The following is a 15,743-nucleotide window of genomic DNA, read 5'->3' on the forward strand; positions in this document are numbered from 1 at the left end:
GCAAGAAACACAGCTATGAGTAGACCAGGGATCACCAACATATTAGCAACTGAGGGCTACTTTTTGGTACTGAGTTAAACAAAGTTATACAAATATGCTTCAAGCATATATTATTGGTTAATTAATTTCATGTCCTTTTATGTGAAGATACTGATCATGTTAGTGAATTATCACAATAATTACACAGCTGTAGTAAACATGCAAATCAAGTCAAATATGGAACATAAATGTATAATTGTTTGAAAGTCACAATGTTCTATCACTTGTAAAATATTCATGTGATCCTTGGGTGCTACCTGGCGCCTGCGGGCACTTCAATTGGTGACCCCTGGTGTAGAATATGCCTGAATCTAAGTACCTCACTTGCCCTCATTCTAAATTACACAATGGATGCAAAAGCTGTCTTGTTTTGGAAAATGGTAATTGCCTTAAAGCCTTCTAAACTAACCACACTGGTGACGTTTGGTAGTCAGCTAAAGTCATCTGAGATTTGTGATTTAACAACAACTTTAGACACAAAAGTGGTGAACAACGAAGACAAAGCTTACTTGAAAAGGAAACGTGTGGTTGGCAAATAGAGGTGGGGAACAGGTAGACCAGCGCTATAGTTTTACAGCCCTGTGTGTTTTATGTTGGCTCTTTTTGTGGTCAATTACTTATTTTAATAGTTTTACGTATTGAGTCACCCAAGTGCAAGGAAGTGGGGAGGTAGAAATGCACTGAAGAGAGGTTACATGGAGAATCACCCCCACCTTTGGATGTTAACCTATTCAGAAACGGCGAATCAAACGCATACTGTATGTAAATAAAATATCGGATAGAGTGACACCCCCCCTCCCTACTTCGCAGTTAATGGGGGGTGTCAACCCCCCCGCGAAGTAGGGTATCAGTTCCTAGATTTCTATGTACGCCCCAATATAGCCGCAGTAACAATACACAATCCTTTTCTTTTCTTTTTTGTATTTTATTTCCTTTTTCCTATTATTTAACATTACATTATCCTTATTAACATTATTGGGTATTAATTAAATAACTAATATTACTTGGGCGGTAAGTCAGAAAAACTAACATATAAACACTTGCCGTATTTAATCTATGAATTTACTGTATTTTTAGCCGACATTAGCGGGTTAGCAATAACTAACAACAACTACTACCCATAAAGTGCAACCTCTACACAAACGAACACATAAACAGAATAAACACTCAACGCTTACTAAACATAGGCAGTGGCGTAAGTTATCACCATAAATGATAATAAACTATAAATATGACCTTACGTTGTCATTCACTACGTCACGGTAATGAGCCAAATGACTCACATTGAACGTTAAACAGGAAACGAAAATGCAACGCGACCCGACAGATTAAAAGCGTCATTTCAAAATAAGATAAAAACCGTCACGAACACATGTTCGCTTGAAGAATTCTTAACATAGTTATTAACTAATATTACTTAATTATTTGATGAATACAGTACTTTATAATGTACTTTTCATGTAAAATATATATTGTATAATGTATAATGTGCTTTTTTTCAATTTTTTTTTCATTTTTGCGCATTTTTTAAATTATTTTTTGTTTTGAAATATTTTTAATTTTTCCTGGAAAAACCCGCGAAGTACTGAAATCGAGATATCTGAGACCACGAAGTAGGAGGGATCACTGTATAGCTTACCTGTAGCTGTAATATTGACATGTATTTACTATGATAATGTAATCTACAAAGGAAATTATTGATGTGATAGGGCAGGGTAAGGAACTCTAGTTTCTCAAGAACAATATCCTGCCTACTTTTGATGCGTCCTTCTCTGTCACACCTGATTTAAATGATTGGCTCATCACCACTCCATGTGAAAGCCTAATCCCAATCATATGAATCAAGTGCGATGGGACATGAAGGCATATAGCTTTTTTTTTTTTTTTCTTCTTTAGGGGTAATTTTAGCCGATTTAACGATTCTTCTTTTCTTTTCCCAAAACAATAAAACTTATAGCATATATTACGTGTTTATAAGTCTAGGATATTTTGAATACTAGTTGAAAATTCCCACTTCCATCAATTAGGTTACTGGCCCTGGGATTTCTTGTCCCATCGGTATTTCATAAAAATAATAAACGTGCCACAGAAGTGAAAATGATCATCAAATGCCTACAATGCATCGCATTCAGTGTAATCTATAGCAACACACCTATACAACACATATCAATATATTTCCGCATTATCAGATGGTTAATTCAGCAGAAATCGTACAACGCAAGCTACCTTGTTGACAGTCCACGCAGCACTGGCTTTTTATGTATGCAAAAGTTGCTAGATGCCATTAGAATGCAATAGAATAGGTGCATAATGAACCGCTGGAATGCCATTTCATTTTATCACACCCATTCCTATACCCACTGCCATTTTTTTCAAAAGCTGTGAAACGCATTGTCCCAACGGGAGTGAAAGTGTTCAACAGGGAACAGTATAATAACTGCCTTCAGAGTTTAGCTAAACAATGAGGCTTGATGTTTTTGACTTCTGTGTTGTGTGTGAGAAACAATAACCAAATGTACTGTCAAGAAACTGTGTTACTGGGGACACCAACATGAGAGCATGTCTTCTATCTTTGGGGTCAATTTGACCGCATTCAATGTTTAACTTCTCCAAATGATTGATTGTGATAGCTTCTTTGCTTTTCACTTGATGACCATTGCCATCTCACTGGGCAACTGGTTGAACATAAAATGAAAAAGATGATATATTTTCAGTGTTCCGTACAAGTTGTCTGCATTGATGGGGGTCAATAAATATGAAGGTAACAGGAGAGATAAAAGAACAAACGGTTCCCTGGGATATAAAACAACAGTGCTCAACTATATTTTACAGCCCGAAGCTCCGCCCATTGTTTTATTGCGTTTGTATAAGTCTAGGATTGAGACCCAGGCTTGTCCGGCAACTGCAGCAGTCATCTGTAAACTCCTCCCGTCCTTCTGAAACACTGAGTGTGAAAATGTCCACAGCTGGTAAGGTAAGTGGTAGTCATAAATCTTGCTTTTGTATGCAACTACAACAACATGGATATCATGCAAAACGGGATCTTGTGGTGTAGTACTTTCTAAGAATATGATGATTGTTCAGTAGTCCAAAACAAGTTAATGATGTATGGTAGTGACGGTATCTTTGTATTTATTGACACACAGAGCAAAGCTATTGTATGCTTGCCTCACAGTATAGTCAGATAAGTACCAAAGGTTACTTTACAATAAAGAACCTATACTAAGCTTAGACTGTTTATTTATTTTTTTACCATATGCCTCTTGCTCTGTTTTGACCTTTGGAACTGTCATATCGGTCTATTCTAACCAGCAGCTGCTAATGTGTTTTGCCAATGCAGGTTGGCCAGTATCAGGGTATTGTGCTCGAACTTTCTCATCTTTGTCTCATTGTCTTAAAAGAGTCATTATGTAATATGCATACTTCAAATGCCGACTTCAAAATGAATATGGTGTACCAAATAAGACATGGGCGAACATGCATTAGCCTAGCTAAGTTCTTATTTTGAAGTTGGGCCACGCAGCGGTGATAGTGTAACAACGAACTTGATATAATATGGCAAAGGTTTCTAGCGTTAACCAAAGCACCTAACAAGCGCACTCGGGGCATTTGAATACAGGTCAGCATTTTAAACTGTCCATTAAAATGTCCATCAACGCATCAAACGTTAATACCTGCAAATATTTAAATAATGTGGGTTTTATTATCTATCAAATCGGACATATCAAAACAAATAAAGGGTATGAAGATACATTGCTTTTTACTTAATTTCCATCAATGAATGGTGCATCTACACTTATTTATGTCTACGATATCTAATAAGATAACTCATCTTCCTTTCATCGTCACTGTTGTATCGGTCCATGGATAAAAACTGTATCTGAGGGTAGCTGCCTTATTTTGCACTCTGTTTCTAAATGGCTATATTTGACATTTTAAATAGATTTTAGATTTTTTAGTTTCCCCAATTGTTTTATAAATGAAAAAAAAAAAAGGTTTTATTTCTACATTCTATTACTAGATGTACAACCTTTTTTTTTTAAATGTTAATGATCCCATTGCACGCTATTTGCTTCTTTTAATTAGAAATATGCTTTAAATTTTCTTTTGGGATCAGCAATATATTTCCTGAACTTTCCACCCTGTATGAGTTTCTGACTAATTCTATTGTACACCTTTTCCCTTATTCAACTCAGGACGACACACAAATTTGTAAACACATTAGTCAACACTTTTTTAAAAGAAAAAAAATAGTTCACACCACTTTTTTCCCATCATTAAAAATAGTGCAAATCTCATTGCTGATAGAATGAATAGTTTATTCATGTTTAACCTCGAGCTCCTCGTCTTTGCTGACGTCTCACACAAGAATGTGCAGACACACTGGCATACTGAGGAATTTGTTTATTGGGAGCAAGAGAGAAAGGCAGGGGGGCAGCTGAGGATGCCTTGTACATGTATGCCCTGATAACTCAAACAGAGCCAACCAGGGCAGAAATTCCATTCAGAGGTAGGCAGGATCTTGATCACTCAGGGTCACCAGGAACTCAATTCGAATATGTACCCTTGCGAGCTCAACATAGCAAGTCAATCTGGTAAAGTTAGGACGGGCAAGCTTAAAAACAGTGAGTGATTGCTTGCACCTGGTGGCGAATAGGCTGGCTGATGATGCTCACTTGTGATGTAAGTCATTGGCTCATGTGATGCATTTTTTAATCTGCTATCAAGGTTATTAGGTGTAAGGCAGCAGTGGCCTGGGAACCAAACAAGCCTTTAACGATCGAGGAGATTGAGGTTGAGCCGCCGCAGGCTAACCAGGTCCGCGTCAAGGTGAGAAGAAAATGCACGTCATATGCATTATCTACTATAACAGATGACCCTAATTTGAAATTGTCCAAGCAATTTCCAATTGTTCATGTATACTTTTTACACTTTTCTAATAATCATCTTCACAGTAAAATTCACAACAGGGGTTCAATCCATGGACCAAAAGTGCCAAAATTCAATAAATAAATGTACCATTCAATCATTAAATATAAATGTCATTAAAAAAATAAATGTCATTAATTAATTAAAAGTGTCATTAATTAAATACATGTTTAATTAATTAAAAACGTTTCATTGAATTGATTAAACATTTATTTAATTATTGACACTTATTTCATTAATGACACATTTAATTATTTAATGGCCCATTAAACTTTGACGAGCAATCTTGACAGATAAGCAAAGGATGAAACGAAGCAACAGCGTGTCATTAAATAAAAGTGCCAATAATTAAATAAAAGTGTCAATAATTAAATAAATGTGTCATTAATTAAATAAATGTGTCATTAATTAAATAAATGTGTCAATAATTCAATAAATGTGTCATTAAATAATTAAATGTGTCATTAATTAAATAAAAGTGTCAATAATTAAATAAAGGTTTAATTAATTCAATGAAAGGATTTTAATTAATTAAACATTTATTTAATTAATGACACTTTTAATTAATTAATGACATTTAATTATTTAACGACATTATATTTAATCATTGAATGGTACATTTATTTATTGAATTTTGGCACTTTTGGACCTCCATAATATTCGACTCATCAGCCAACACTTTTCCAAGGTTGTCCATTTCCTCGCCATGTTCTAGCTGTTTCAGTCAACAGTACACTAAACTTTATCAACGCAAATTGGAGTATATGGAGGATGGTGTAAGCTGACAGGACTCAACAAGTATTTTTTTAAACTATTGGGGAATTCCATAGAGTCAAAAAGAACTGTATACTGCTGATTCTGTTAAGGGCGGCTCCTCGGAAGAGTGGTTACCAATTCCAACTGGCTTCAGCCTTCCTGTGTGGAGTTTTCATGTTCTGCCCAAGCCCATGTTGGTTCTCTCTGGCCTTTTTAGCTTTCTACCACACTCCCAAAGCATGCATAGCAGAAATTGTCCTTAGGTGTGACTGGGTGTATGATTGGTTGTTTGTCCCTATGTGCCCTGCAATTGGCTGGCAACCAGTTGAGGGTGTCCCCCGCCTACTGCCCGAAGACACACAGAATGGGTACGAGCAGGCTGGCGACATTTGTGAGGATAAGTAGCTGTAGAAAATGGATGATTCTGTTTGTTCAGAATTATGGGTGTGCTAGAACGTATTATAGCTTTCTTTGGGTGAAAGACAGAGAACACCCAGGAATTAATTACGTAAGACACAAACAGGTGAGGCAACGCAAGGTTTTTACAGTTTTAAATTTCAGACAAGGCATTTCACACCTCTACTACTGCTCCATTTATCAAAACTACATTAAATGAATGGTGTGATAACACTTAGTACTCTAATTGGTGGTTTGATTGACAAATTGTTTTATTTGGGGCAGATAATAGCAACAGGTGTCTGCCGTACTGACCTCTTTTACCTACATGAAACTGACAATAAAGACCTCTTTCCAATGGTGCTCGGCCATGAGGGAGCGGGCATTGTGGAGAGCATCGGGCCTGGAGTCACTGAATTTCAGCCAGGTCAGTTAATAACAACCTTGGACCCCACAATTATTCAAAAATTTGATTCCGCGCACATCACTTACGTGACGTTTTTGTTTTTAGGCGACAAAGTTGTCCCACTGATCATCTCCCAGTGCAGAGAGTGCCGCTTCTGTAAGAGTCCAAAGACTAACCAGTGTGAAAAAGCATGGTGAGCTCTACAAAACAACCACCTTGGGAGATTGGGACTGGTGACCTAATGACCCATGATAACCTAGCAAACTGTGAAGGGTAGCAAATACAACAGCGCCAAATTTGGGAAGCATCAGTGTGATTTCAGCCAATATTATGGTTGCTACCATGGTATCTAACATTATCAACGTTATCAACTTATATATATATATATATATATATATATATATATATATATATATATATATATATATATATATATATATATATTTATTTATGGGGCAAACCCTACAGTTTGTTTGACTTGTGCCCGACTAGACGTGCAGCTCTGTCGCAGGGACAACGTGCGCAGCGCAGGTTGTCTTCACAAAATATTAAAGTTGTACTTCGAAAAATCCAGCACACCAGTTTGCAAACCTAGTGAGAATATGTCATCCAGGAAATGGATGAAATTGTAAAATACGCACCGGAGCTCAAGCAATGGAGTTGACTTGATAGTTGACCGTGGCCGGGCTGAGAAGCATGATATCGGCGAGTATACACGTTAGAGGTGTGCTTGGGAGAAAAATTAAGGCAAGTTATCGGTTATGAATTGAAATCTAATATACAGTAGTACTCTACTACAACAAAGTCATGTTTGCAGCCACAGATTTTTCACAACAGGAAAGTTTTCACTCTAGCAAATCTATTTTTTGGACATAAACATGTTGTGCAATCTACAAACTGATTGTTAAAAACAAAACCATCCATCTAACCCACATTTAAAATAATAAAAAGGAAAGAAAGAAATGGCCATATACACAAAAAAACATTCATTTTCATACTTACATCAATTTCTTGCATAATGTTTTTCACTTTTCTTCCTCCATCTTTAATCTGTATTATTTTTTATCCTGCCTTCAAGTGTTTAAGCTTCGTTTAAGCTTGACACGTTCGCAAGCTCCACTGGGCTCCACGCGTCAAAATGGCGTTATTTCGGCAACCACGCTTCTCTGTGCGGGCCAGATTTTCCGCAACGTGTACCTCCCGGAATTTCTTTATGAGAGCAAAACATGCCGGATGAGCTATACAGTAATTTATGGAAGTTTGCCAGTAGAAACACCAGCTGAAAAGAACAATTGTGACCTAAATACCGCAAACAACTCCTGCCGAGTATCACGTTGAGGAGAATGAGCAGTCTCTTAAAAAATGCTCAGAAGAATTTCGTTTGAATCTACTAGGATTTTCTACCTCTGAGTAGTGTTGGTTGTATACTCTAGAATCCATTTACTATCACCTTTAGTATGGGAAAATATCGTCTGACTGCGGGGAAAAGCCGCACTGACTATAAAGTGCTGCAAAAGGCGTGCAATCAAGCATAAAACAAGCTTGACTTTTACCGCAGGCTTGTTTTCACGGTAGTGAATTTCACGACACAAGGCAAATGCAGAGAAAATAATTTTGTATGATGCCACGATGAATTTTCATTGTAGGGGGAAGTTAGAAAGAGGCAAAAGCTTCAATGCATGGAGATATTTTCACACTAGGGGGTATTTTTGCACATGCAGGTTTCGTTGGACAGGAATTTTACTGTATAAAGAAATACAAACAATGGGACTCACAAAACCTTTTCATAAAACATTGTGTTCATGTATCACGATGGCCTAAAAAAAGAACAGATCCGTAATAGCAGAATATTACACTCTGTTCTTATTTCTCTCAATGTGCCGAGGGTTATGCAATGATACCAATGTTAGCTTTGAGAAGTTTGCCGTGACGTGAAGACGTGAAGTTTGCTGTCTCAAACTTCAATGTCTGACCAGCCTGCTGAAGCTTAACCCCACTTGACACACACCATAACACACAGAATGCTTTGTTGCACATGTACTAATCATACACACGCATAGAAAGACAATTACATTGGGTTCCTAACATGTTCTTTTTTTTATAGGGCGGGAAACATCATGTAAAATACAGACATCTGAATCAAATAAAAAGAGAGGGTTCAGAGTGGCTGCTTCAGAGCGCAGTAGAATAGTACTTGTGCAGTACTTCTCCATTCTCCTCATACATGAGCTAGAAAAAAATGCCTTTTCTCCTTTTTTGTGTTTTCAATTATTTAAGATGTACGTAAATATGTGTACTGCAAGTAGTTTGACGTCCAAGGAGTGTCACCGAATATTTACAGCTCTTGCATCTTCTCCAGGGATGTCGTTCCTCACAATGTGAGCCAGGCACCTTCCTCCAAGTTAAGCTACAAGGGAAAGAAGCTGCTGCAGTTTATGGGAATCAGTACCTTCTCCCAATATAGTGTAATTAACCAGATTGCTCTGGCCAAGATTGACCCGGCTGCTCCTTTGGATAAAGTCTGTCTCCTTGGCTGTGGGATCTGCACAGGATTTGGAGCAGCAGTCAACAATGCTAAGGTATGAGGAGCCATGCAGCATTGTATGCCATAAAAGACACACAATCTCTGAGTATTTTTCTTTTTTCTTTCTTATATATATATATATATATATATATATATATATATATATATATATATATATATATATATATATATATATATATTGTGGAAGAAAAAATGTAAAACTATTGGAGGAAAAAAACTATATAACTGTATATAACTATATTTTTGTCGCTCATGTCCATTGCAGTACGTGGAAAGCTGTAATAGAGGGTGAAACGATGTGTCGAACTTTTATGACGTATTTACTGCAAATCATATTAACATAAATCCAATACAGTAAAACATAACTGTTAAATGTTGTAAAGCATTAAAAAATAAAAAGTCCTCTTACTGTTGTAATATTGATATGGCTTTAGTAAAAATATTCTTGTCCTAACAGGTACGTACATAAAGTGATACTGCATTAGAGAGCAAAATGATGCATCTAACTATTATGATATGTATTCAGATAAAAAACAGAAATCCAATATGTGAAATGGAACTATTAAAAAATAAAAGATCCACTGCCTGTTGTAATATCCATATGGCATTAATACAAATATTATAGAAAATGTTGTCCAACCTTTTGCATACTTTGTGATATGTCCTTTACAACTGGTATTTTTGGGCCTACTGCATGGAGGGACAGGGTAATTCATATAAAACAAACATTCAGTCCATATTTGAGATAATAAATAAATAAATAAATAAATAAATAAATAAAAGCTATACAAATAATCAACCATTCAAATGACATAGAACCAACAAATTCTTAATTTACTAAATTTATTACACTCAAATTCTACAATTTAGTTGAATTCAAAATGGCACAAAATATGTGTACAACATATAATAGCCAAATTTGCAACAGTATCCAGAAGTTTTTCTCTTTTTTTTTTAAATCTCTGTAAACGGTGCTAATTTATGGATAATTGGTCTTTATAGTGGGTCTCAAAAGATGTGAAATATTTGCTGTCTTTTAAAGAGAGGTTTAAAAACACCATGTTACAAATATTGACACGGGGACAATATGGTGGACCCAAGAGCACATGAAAATAGGTGAGTATGTTGCGCTGTAATGCTACCCGTAGTTGTCATGCAAGGCTTGATGGGAAAGCCCGCTCCGGGTAGTGTTGTACCACTTGTTATAAGTATGTGCTATGCTAGTAAAGAGTTTACACTATGTTGTAGTCTGGAGTATCATTGTTATATTAAATAACAAGAAGAGTGAAAGATATAACAAAAAGTCGCGAAAAAGTAAGAACCAACGCTGCAGTTCGCGATGGGTGAGAGTTTGTCTTGGCAGTTTGAGGGGAAGAGAGATATTTAACCAGGAGCCTTGAAATGGCTGGAGTAATTGGATCTATTGGTCCCTGATGAGAGCACGGAGCAATGGAGCTTGTACACAGAGCGCTTTGAGTATTTTGTCCCGGCTAATGGAATAGCGAATGGAAAGTTAGTGCCCACTTTTCTAAGTGTGATGGGTCCCAAGACGTTTAGCCTGCTACGTAACTGGATCTAAACGCTACGAGGAAATGTGGTTGCACTAATTCAGAAATTTTCACCCGACGCAATTGGAGCGACGCAAATGGCTGCGCGCGGTCACGAGAAGCGAAATTTCGCCTTTCGCGTGAAGTTATTTTTTATTTACTTTTTCCGCGTTTTGAGTCGCCACAGCCAAGCAACTTCGGGAATATTCAACGGCTCACGCAGGAGGGCAGGAATGAATCATGGTGGCCGCTTTGCGGTCACCGGGAGTGATCCAACATGGCCAGCTGAGCTTTCAATACGGAACAGAGCCAAGCAAGAGCCCTCACCTGGCTTGTCGAAAGGCGGAAGCGACAACTTGGTACAACTGGTATGTGCAGCGTTTGCTTCACTTAACAGCTGTTGAACTGTAGTTACTGTGCTAAGCTAACGATAGCGCAGAATTGTCAGCACAATATTTAGCACGGTCTCGGCCACTTGATTGCGACATTGAAACTTTTATTTTTTGGCACGCGAGTATTGCCGCAGAGAATAAAGGTGCTGTCGGTGAAAATATTTTCTCTGTCACGTCCCACAAAAGTGTAAGTTCTCAGCAATGCTCTTCTTTCCGGATCTACCGTAAAGTGCACTGCAATCTCTCTCCACTCCCCTCCCCTCCCCTCTCCTCGCGCGATAAAAAAGTGGACAAAAAGTACAACAGCGACAGAAAGCCCCGTCCATACATTGGTGATGTGGTTTTTAAAGCAGCACCCCCCCCCCCCCCCCCCCCCCCCCCTTGAGAGACAGTCTTGTTTGTGGATTGAGAAATGAAGCAGCACAGAAAAATTGCTCACTGAAAGGAACTTGACTCTGGAGAAAGCAACAAATATATAAGCGTAATGATGGAGATGGTTTTCAAAAGAAGCTATACTCATGCTATAGACAGAGTATATAAACTCAACAGTGAGTTGAGGCCCTCAGGCCCTCAGACGCTGTCTTAATGGCATACACTGGACAGTGCCCATGAAAGGGATGACAGATGTGTCTGTACAGTACAATGACCAGACTGCCAAGCTACCAGTTTACATCACCAAGAAAAACTGTCAAGCCATATGAGGGCGTGTGTGGCTGAAGACAATCCAACTTGATTGGCAAGCAGTAAGGAAGCTGTCACATGGTTCTGTCACATGGTTTGACTCCGCTATAGGCCATATTGGAAAAACACCAACGTTCCTGCTGGTATCAAACATCTTTAGCAAGAGGTTTCTCCATCGTGTCCAAATGTCAGCAATTGATATAATCATGGCCAATAGAGCTTGTGGTCAAATAGCACTGCATGAATAGTTGCACTTCTTGATCCAATAGGACAGACGTGGCCGGTCCTCGATTCCCTTCAACCAAGACACCTGATTCAAATCAGTTGTCATCAGTATTCTGTGAAGCATGCTAGTGAGCTAATCATTTGAGTCAAGTGTGTGGTTGACGGGAAACATCGAAAATAAGCTGGATTGTGGCTCTCGAGGCCCACTTGGCCACTCCTGCAATCAGAAAACTGCACCTAGAAGCATTCACATAAACACTAAATAAATTAATTAGATTAGATGATACATTGATCAAACATCTTTCAGTTGATAAAGATGTAAGTTCTTTGGTTGTATTTTAAATATTGCAATGTTGAAATTTCAATACGCAACACACAGGCTCATGTTTGTTTTTTTTTCCAATATTGTATCTGTTCTGCTCATATTTGCTATGCCAGTCGGTTTGTGAACTAGCAATACATAATGATGAGCAACTTTTGCCTTTTTTTCAGGTAGAGCCGGACTCCACTTGCGCTGTGTTCGGTTTAGGGGCTGTAGGCCTGGCTGCAATCATGGGCTGCAAATATGCTGGCGCCAAGAGAATTATCGCTGTAGATATCAACGCAGACAAGTTTGAGAAAGCCAAGGAGTTTGGAGCCACCGAATTTGTAAACCCAAAGGATTACGACAAACCTGTCAGTCAAGTGCTCTCTGAAATGACTAATGGAGGAGTTGACTACTCTCTTGAATGTGTGGGGGATGTAAAACTCATGGTGAGAAACAATTTCTTCAAGGATGACATAAGACAAATTCAAACAATCAGTGTCGTTTCATGTCTAGCGTACTGCCTTGGAGTCCTGCATACCCGCCTGGGGAGTGAGCGTGATTGTTGGCTGGACAGACAAGGAAGACTTCTCTGCTCGTCCTAATGATCTCATTGGTGGACGCACATGGAAAGGCTCTGTGTTTGGAGGTAAACAAGCTATGAGATTCTGCTGGACTGGAGTAGACTACAGCACCATTTTTATTTTTTTATATACTGTGTATATTTTATCATTCCTTTGGAATAGTAATGATTTTAAAGTGTTGTAAATATAACAGTTCCATTCTGTCAATTAGACTTTGGTGCACAAATCATTTTATTGAAAAATTTAAATGAGCATCAATTAAACGTATGGGTGTAACATTAATGGAAGTGTTAACTCAATATTGTTTCATTTGGTGTTGGGACATTTTCCAAAAAAATGTGCTTGATTTGTGAAATACAGTGATCCCTCGCTACTTCTCACCTCCACTATCACGCCCTCAGTGCATCGCAGATCGAGTTGTCTATAAATGCACTTGTCATTGGCACTCGTTGGACATCCAAACAAATACTGCAGTACACATTACTCTTAAATCTTAAATGATTCAACCAAGTGCAGTAATTGTATTGATACACCTTTGGCTGTAGTTTCACAGGGATCCACGGTTAAATTAGCGGCGCCCGGAAGTCTAATTAGAGTGAGATTTTTAGCTATCCATAACATGATCACCCCCATTTATTCCAATAAAATTCTAGGTAGCAGATTTACAACGCTCCCTTTCATAGCCACCGATGAAATTCCTGCATGGCAAACAGACGAGTTGATTGTAATCGCACATGCTGCAGTAACCACTCTGACATCGACCTAGAGTGGAACTACGGGAACCGAACAAACATGAAAACAGGAAAGCAGAGTTTGCTCTCGAAATTCCAATTTATTACAATTTATTATGCTTTGTTTTGTCCTCATCATGTTATTCCAGCCTCACGTTGTCACTTGCATGTGAGGTGGACACAGCCTGCAAAAGGAACAGTCAACAGCTTGGAAATGACTGGCCAGACAATCAGTCAATCAGTTATGCCCTCCTACAAGACATGTGATTGGCTCCTGCCGCAACGTGGACCAATGAAGGCAGGAGTGGATTACATTTCATGTACTCATGAGCCGGAAGGGATGCATTCCAAAGGATGGAAACAGGAAGGGATAACACTACAGATACAGTACAAGGTTTAATCATTTAAGATTTAAGTAAATATGTGTACTGCAGTAATGTTTGTCTCAAATATGTAAAGTATAAATATGTTTCACATTTTAAAATTTCGAGTACCCACATGCATGCAGGAAAATTCCTAGGGGTTGGTCTTTCTTCACAGATTTCACTTTTCGCGAGGGGTTTTCGGTCCCCATTAGCTGTGAAAAATGGGAAAATGTATTTTGAAGTTGAAAAACAAAGGAAAAAGTACTGTTTACAGATTTTGTGGTAACACGTAGAGTTCAACTCAATCTAAGGCCACCATACTGCTCATTTGTTCATGGCAGAGCTGATTAATCAGAGCAAATCATTCGTTTCGAACAAAATGAAGCGAAACAAAATGTTAAGAAGCAGCTGTGGAGGAAAAATCCTGCAAGTGTATAACTACAGTATATAGGTTTTTTTCCGCAAGTATGGGAAGGAAATAAATAATTTGATCAATGACCAGGTATTAAAAAGCATGGACAATGAAAAATTTAGCATAGAAAAATATTAGTTTCCATAAATATTATGACTTTTCTACAACACTTTTCTTCAGTAGAAAATGAGTGGTTTTCAAAACCAGTTTCATCAAGACAGATTGGCCAACTTGTGTAAAGCAATTTGTTCTGTTTTTATTCACTGATGTTTTTGTGATCTTTGGATCAGGGTTTAAGGGTAAGGACGGCGTGGCTGAAATGGTTTTAGCCTACATGAACAAGAAAATCAAGCTGGATGAGTTCATTACTCACACCATGCCTTTGGACCACATCAATGAAGCAATTGATCTGCTAAAGCAGGGCAAAAGGTATAAACACACTCAGTTTTAAAATCACTTTGCAGTAATTAAAGACTCAAACAATAATAAACAATATTAAGGGTTTTTTTTGTCTTGTCTTTTTGTTCCACAGCATCCGAACAGTCCTGAGTGTCATTCCACAATAAGTCATTTGTTCAAGGAATTTTATCGTACCAACACACATTTCCAAATACTTTTGGGACCCATAAGTCATAAAGTCTCTGTATTTTTGATAATTCAATACTTCAAAAATTATGACATTAACACGTTGAATTGGTACACTCCAGTCATGCGAATTAATAACTGCAAACAGGCCTAAAGCAGTATACGATTAGGGATCATCGCAGAGGACGGACCTTCTCTTGCATCGAACAGAAAACTGCTCCACAGCCATGCGTCAACATTTCCAACTTCCATTAAATATTTTAACTGAGAATATACAGTCTCCTGGTATTTACTGTTGGTATAGCAGCCACTGAAGAAAAAGGACTGATGAAAAGTTATTTTCAGAGCTTTTGAGTCAAATGAGATATAACTTAGCATATCATACCATCTGCCAAGAAAAAAAAATACTAAGAAATCAGAGACTTCTCAGTGTTTTAGTTTTATTTCGCCCCTCCAGAGGTGGTGCTAAAAGCACGGAATAAGCCTTTGCGCAAGCGCAAGACGAGAATGCATACCATCAAAACGGTCTTGTAAATGACACCAGGGACATATATAAGTCAGCGTCACCCTGCAGTCTGTCTCTCAGAACCTTCTCACTCGTTGGTTTGCATGTCATTTGAGTACCACGCTTTTTATGGTTTATTTATTTCCTTTCATTGCTTGTAGCCCGTTGACTGTGTCAGTCAACCCTCTGGTGGCTGCGACGCTTGTGTTGGTTTATCCTAGTTGTGTTTGCGCAACGTTTGCTGTGGCTTTGCTTCACGCGGTGAGTTGCGTTGTTTTATTTGTATGCGATCGCTTTCTGGTGTCATTTTCTTGTGTGATTTTCGCTGTTGTCTGTTGTTT

General features: G+C 38.0%; 1 protein-coding gene across 1 annotated transcript; it reads left to right on the forward strand.

The window, feature by feature from the left end:
• Positions 1 to 2,950: 2,950 nt before the first annotated feature.
• LOC148413201 (alcohol dehydrogenase 1-like) lies at positions 2,951 to 15,168 on the forward strand. Its single transcript, XM_088432933.1, has 9 exons — positions 2,951 to 3,013; positions 4,768 to 4,869; positions 6,406 to 6,547; positions 6,632 to 6,719; positions 8,886 to 9,105; positions 12,409 to 12,669; positions 12,737 to 12,869; positions 14,603 to 14,741; positions 14,845 to 15,168. Exons 1-9 carry the CDS (start codon positions 2,996 to 2,998, stop codon positions 14,876 to 14,878), a joined length of 1,137 nt encoding a protein of 378 aa, XP_088289059.1. The 5' UTR covers positions 2,951 to 2,995; the 3' UTR covers positions 14,879 to 15,168.
• Positions 15,169 to 15,743: the final 575 nt, after the last annotated feature.

This window comes from Hippichthys cyanospilos, chromosome 14 (assembly GCF_059441005.1).
Source record: "Hippichthys cyanospilos isolate Australia breed blue-spotted pipefish chromosome 14, RoL_Hcya_1.0, whole genome shotgun sequence".
In the NCBI taxonomy this organism is placed as follows: Eukaryota; Metazoa; Chordata; class Actinopteri; order Syngnathiformes; family Syngnathidae; genus Hippichthys; species Hippichthys cyanospilos.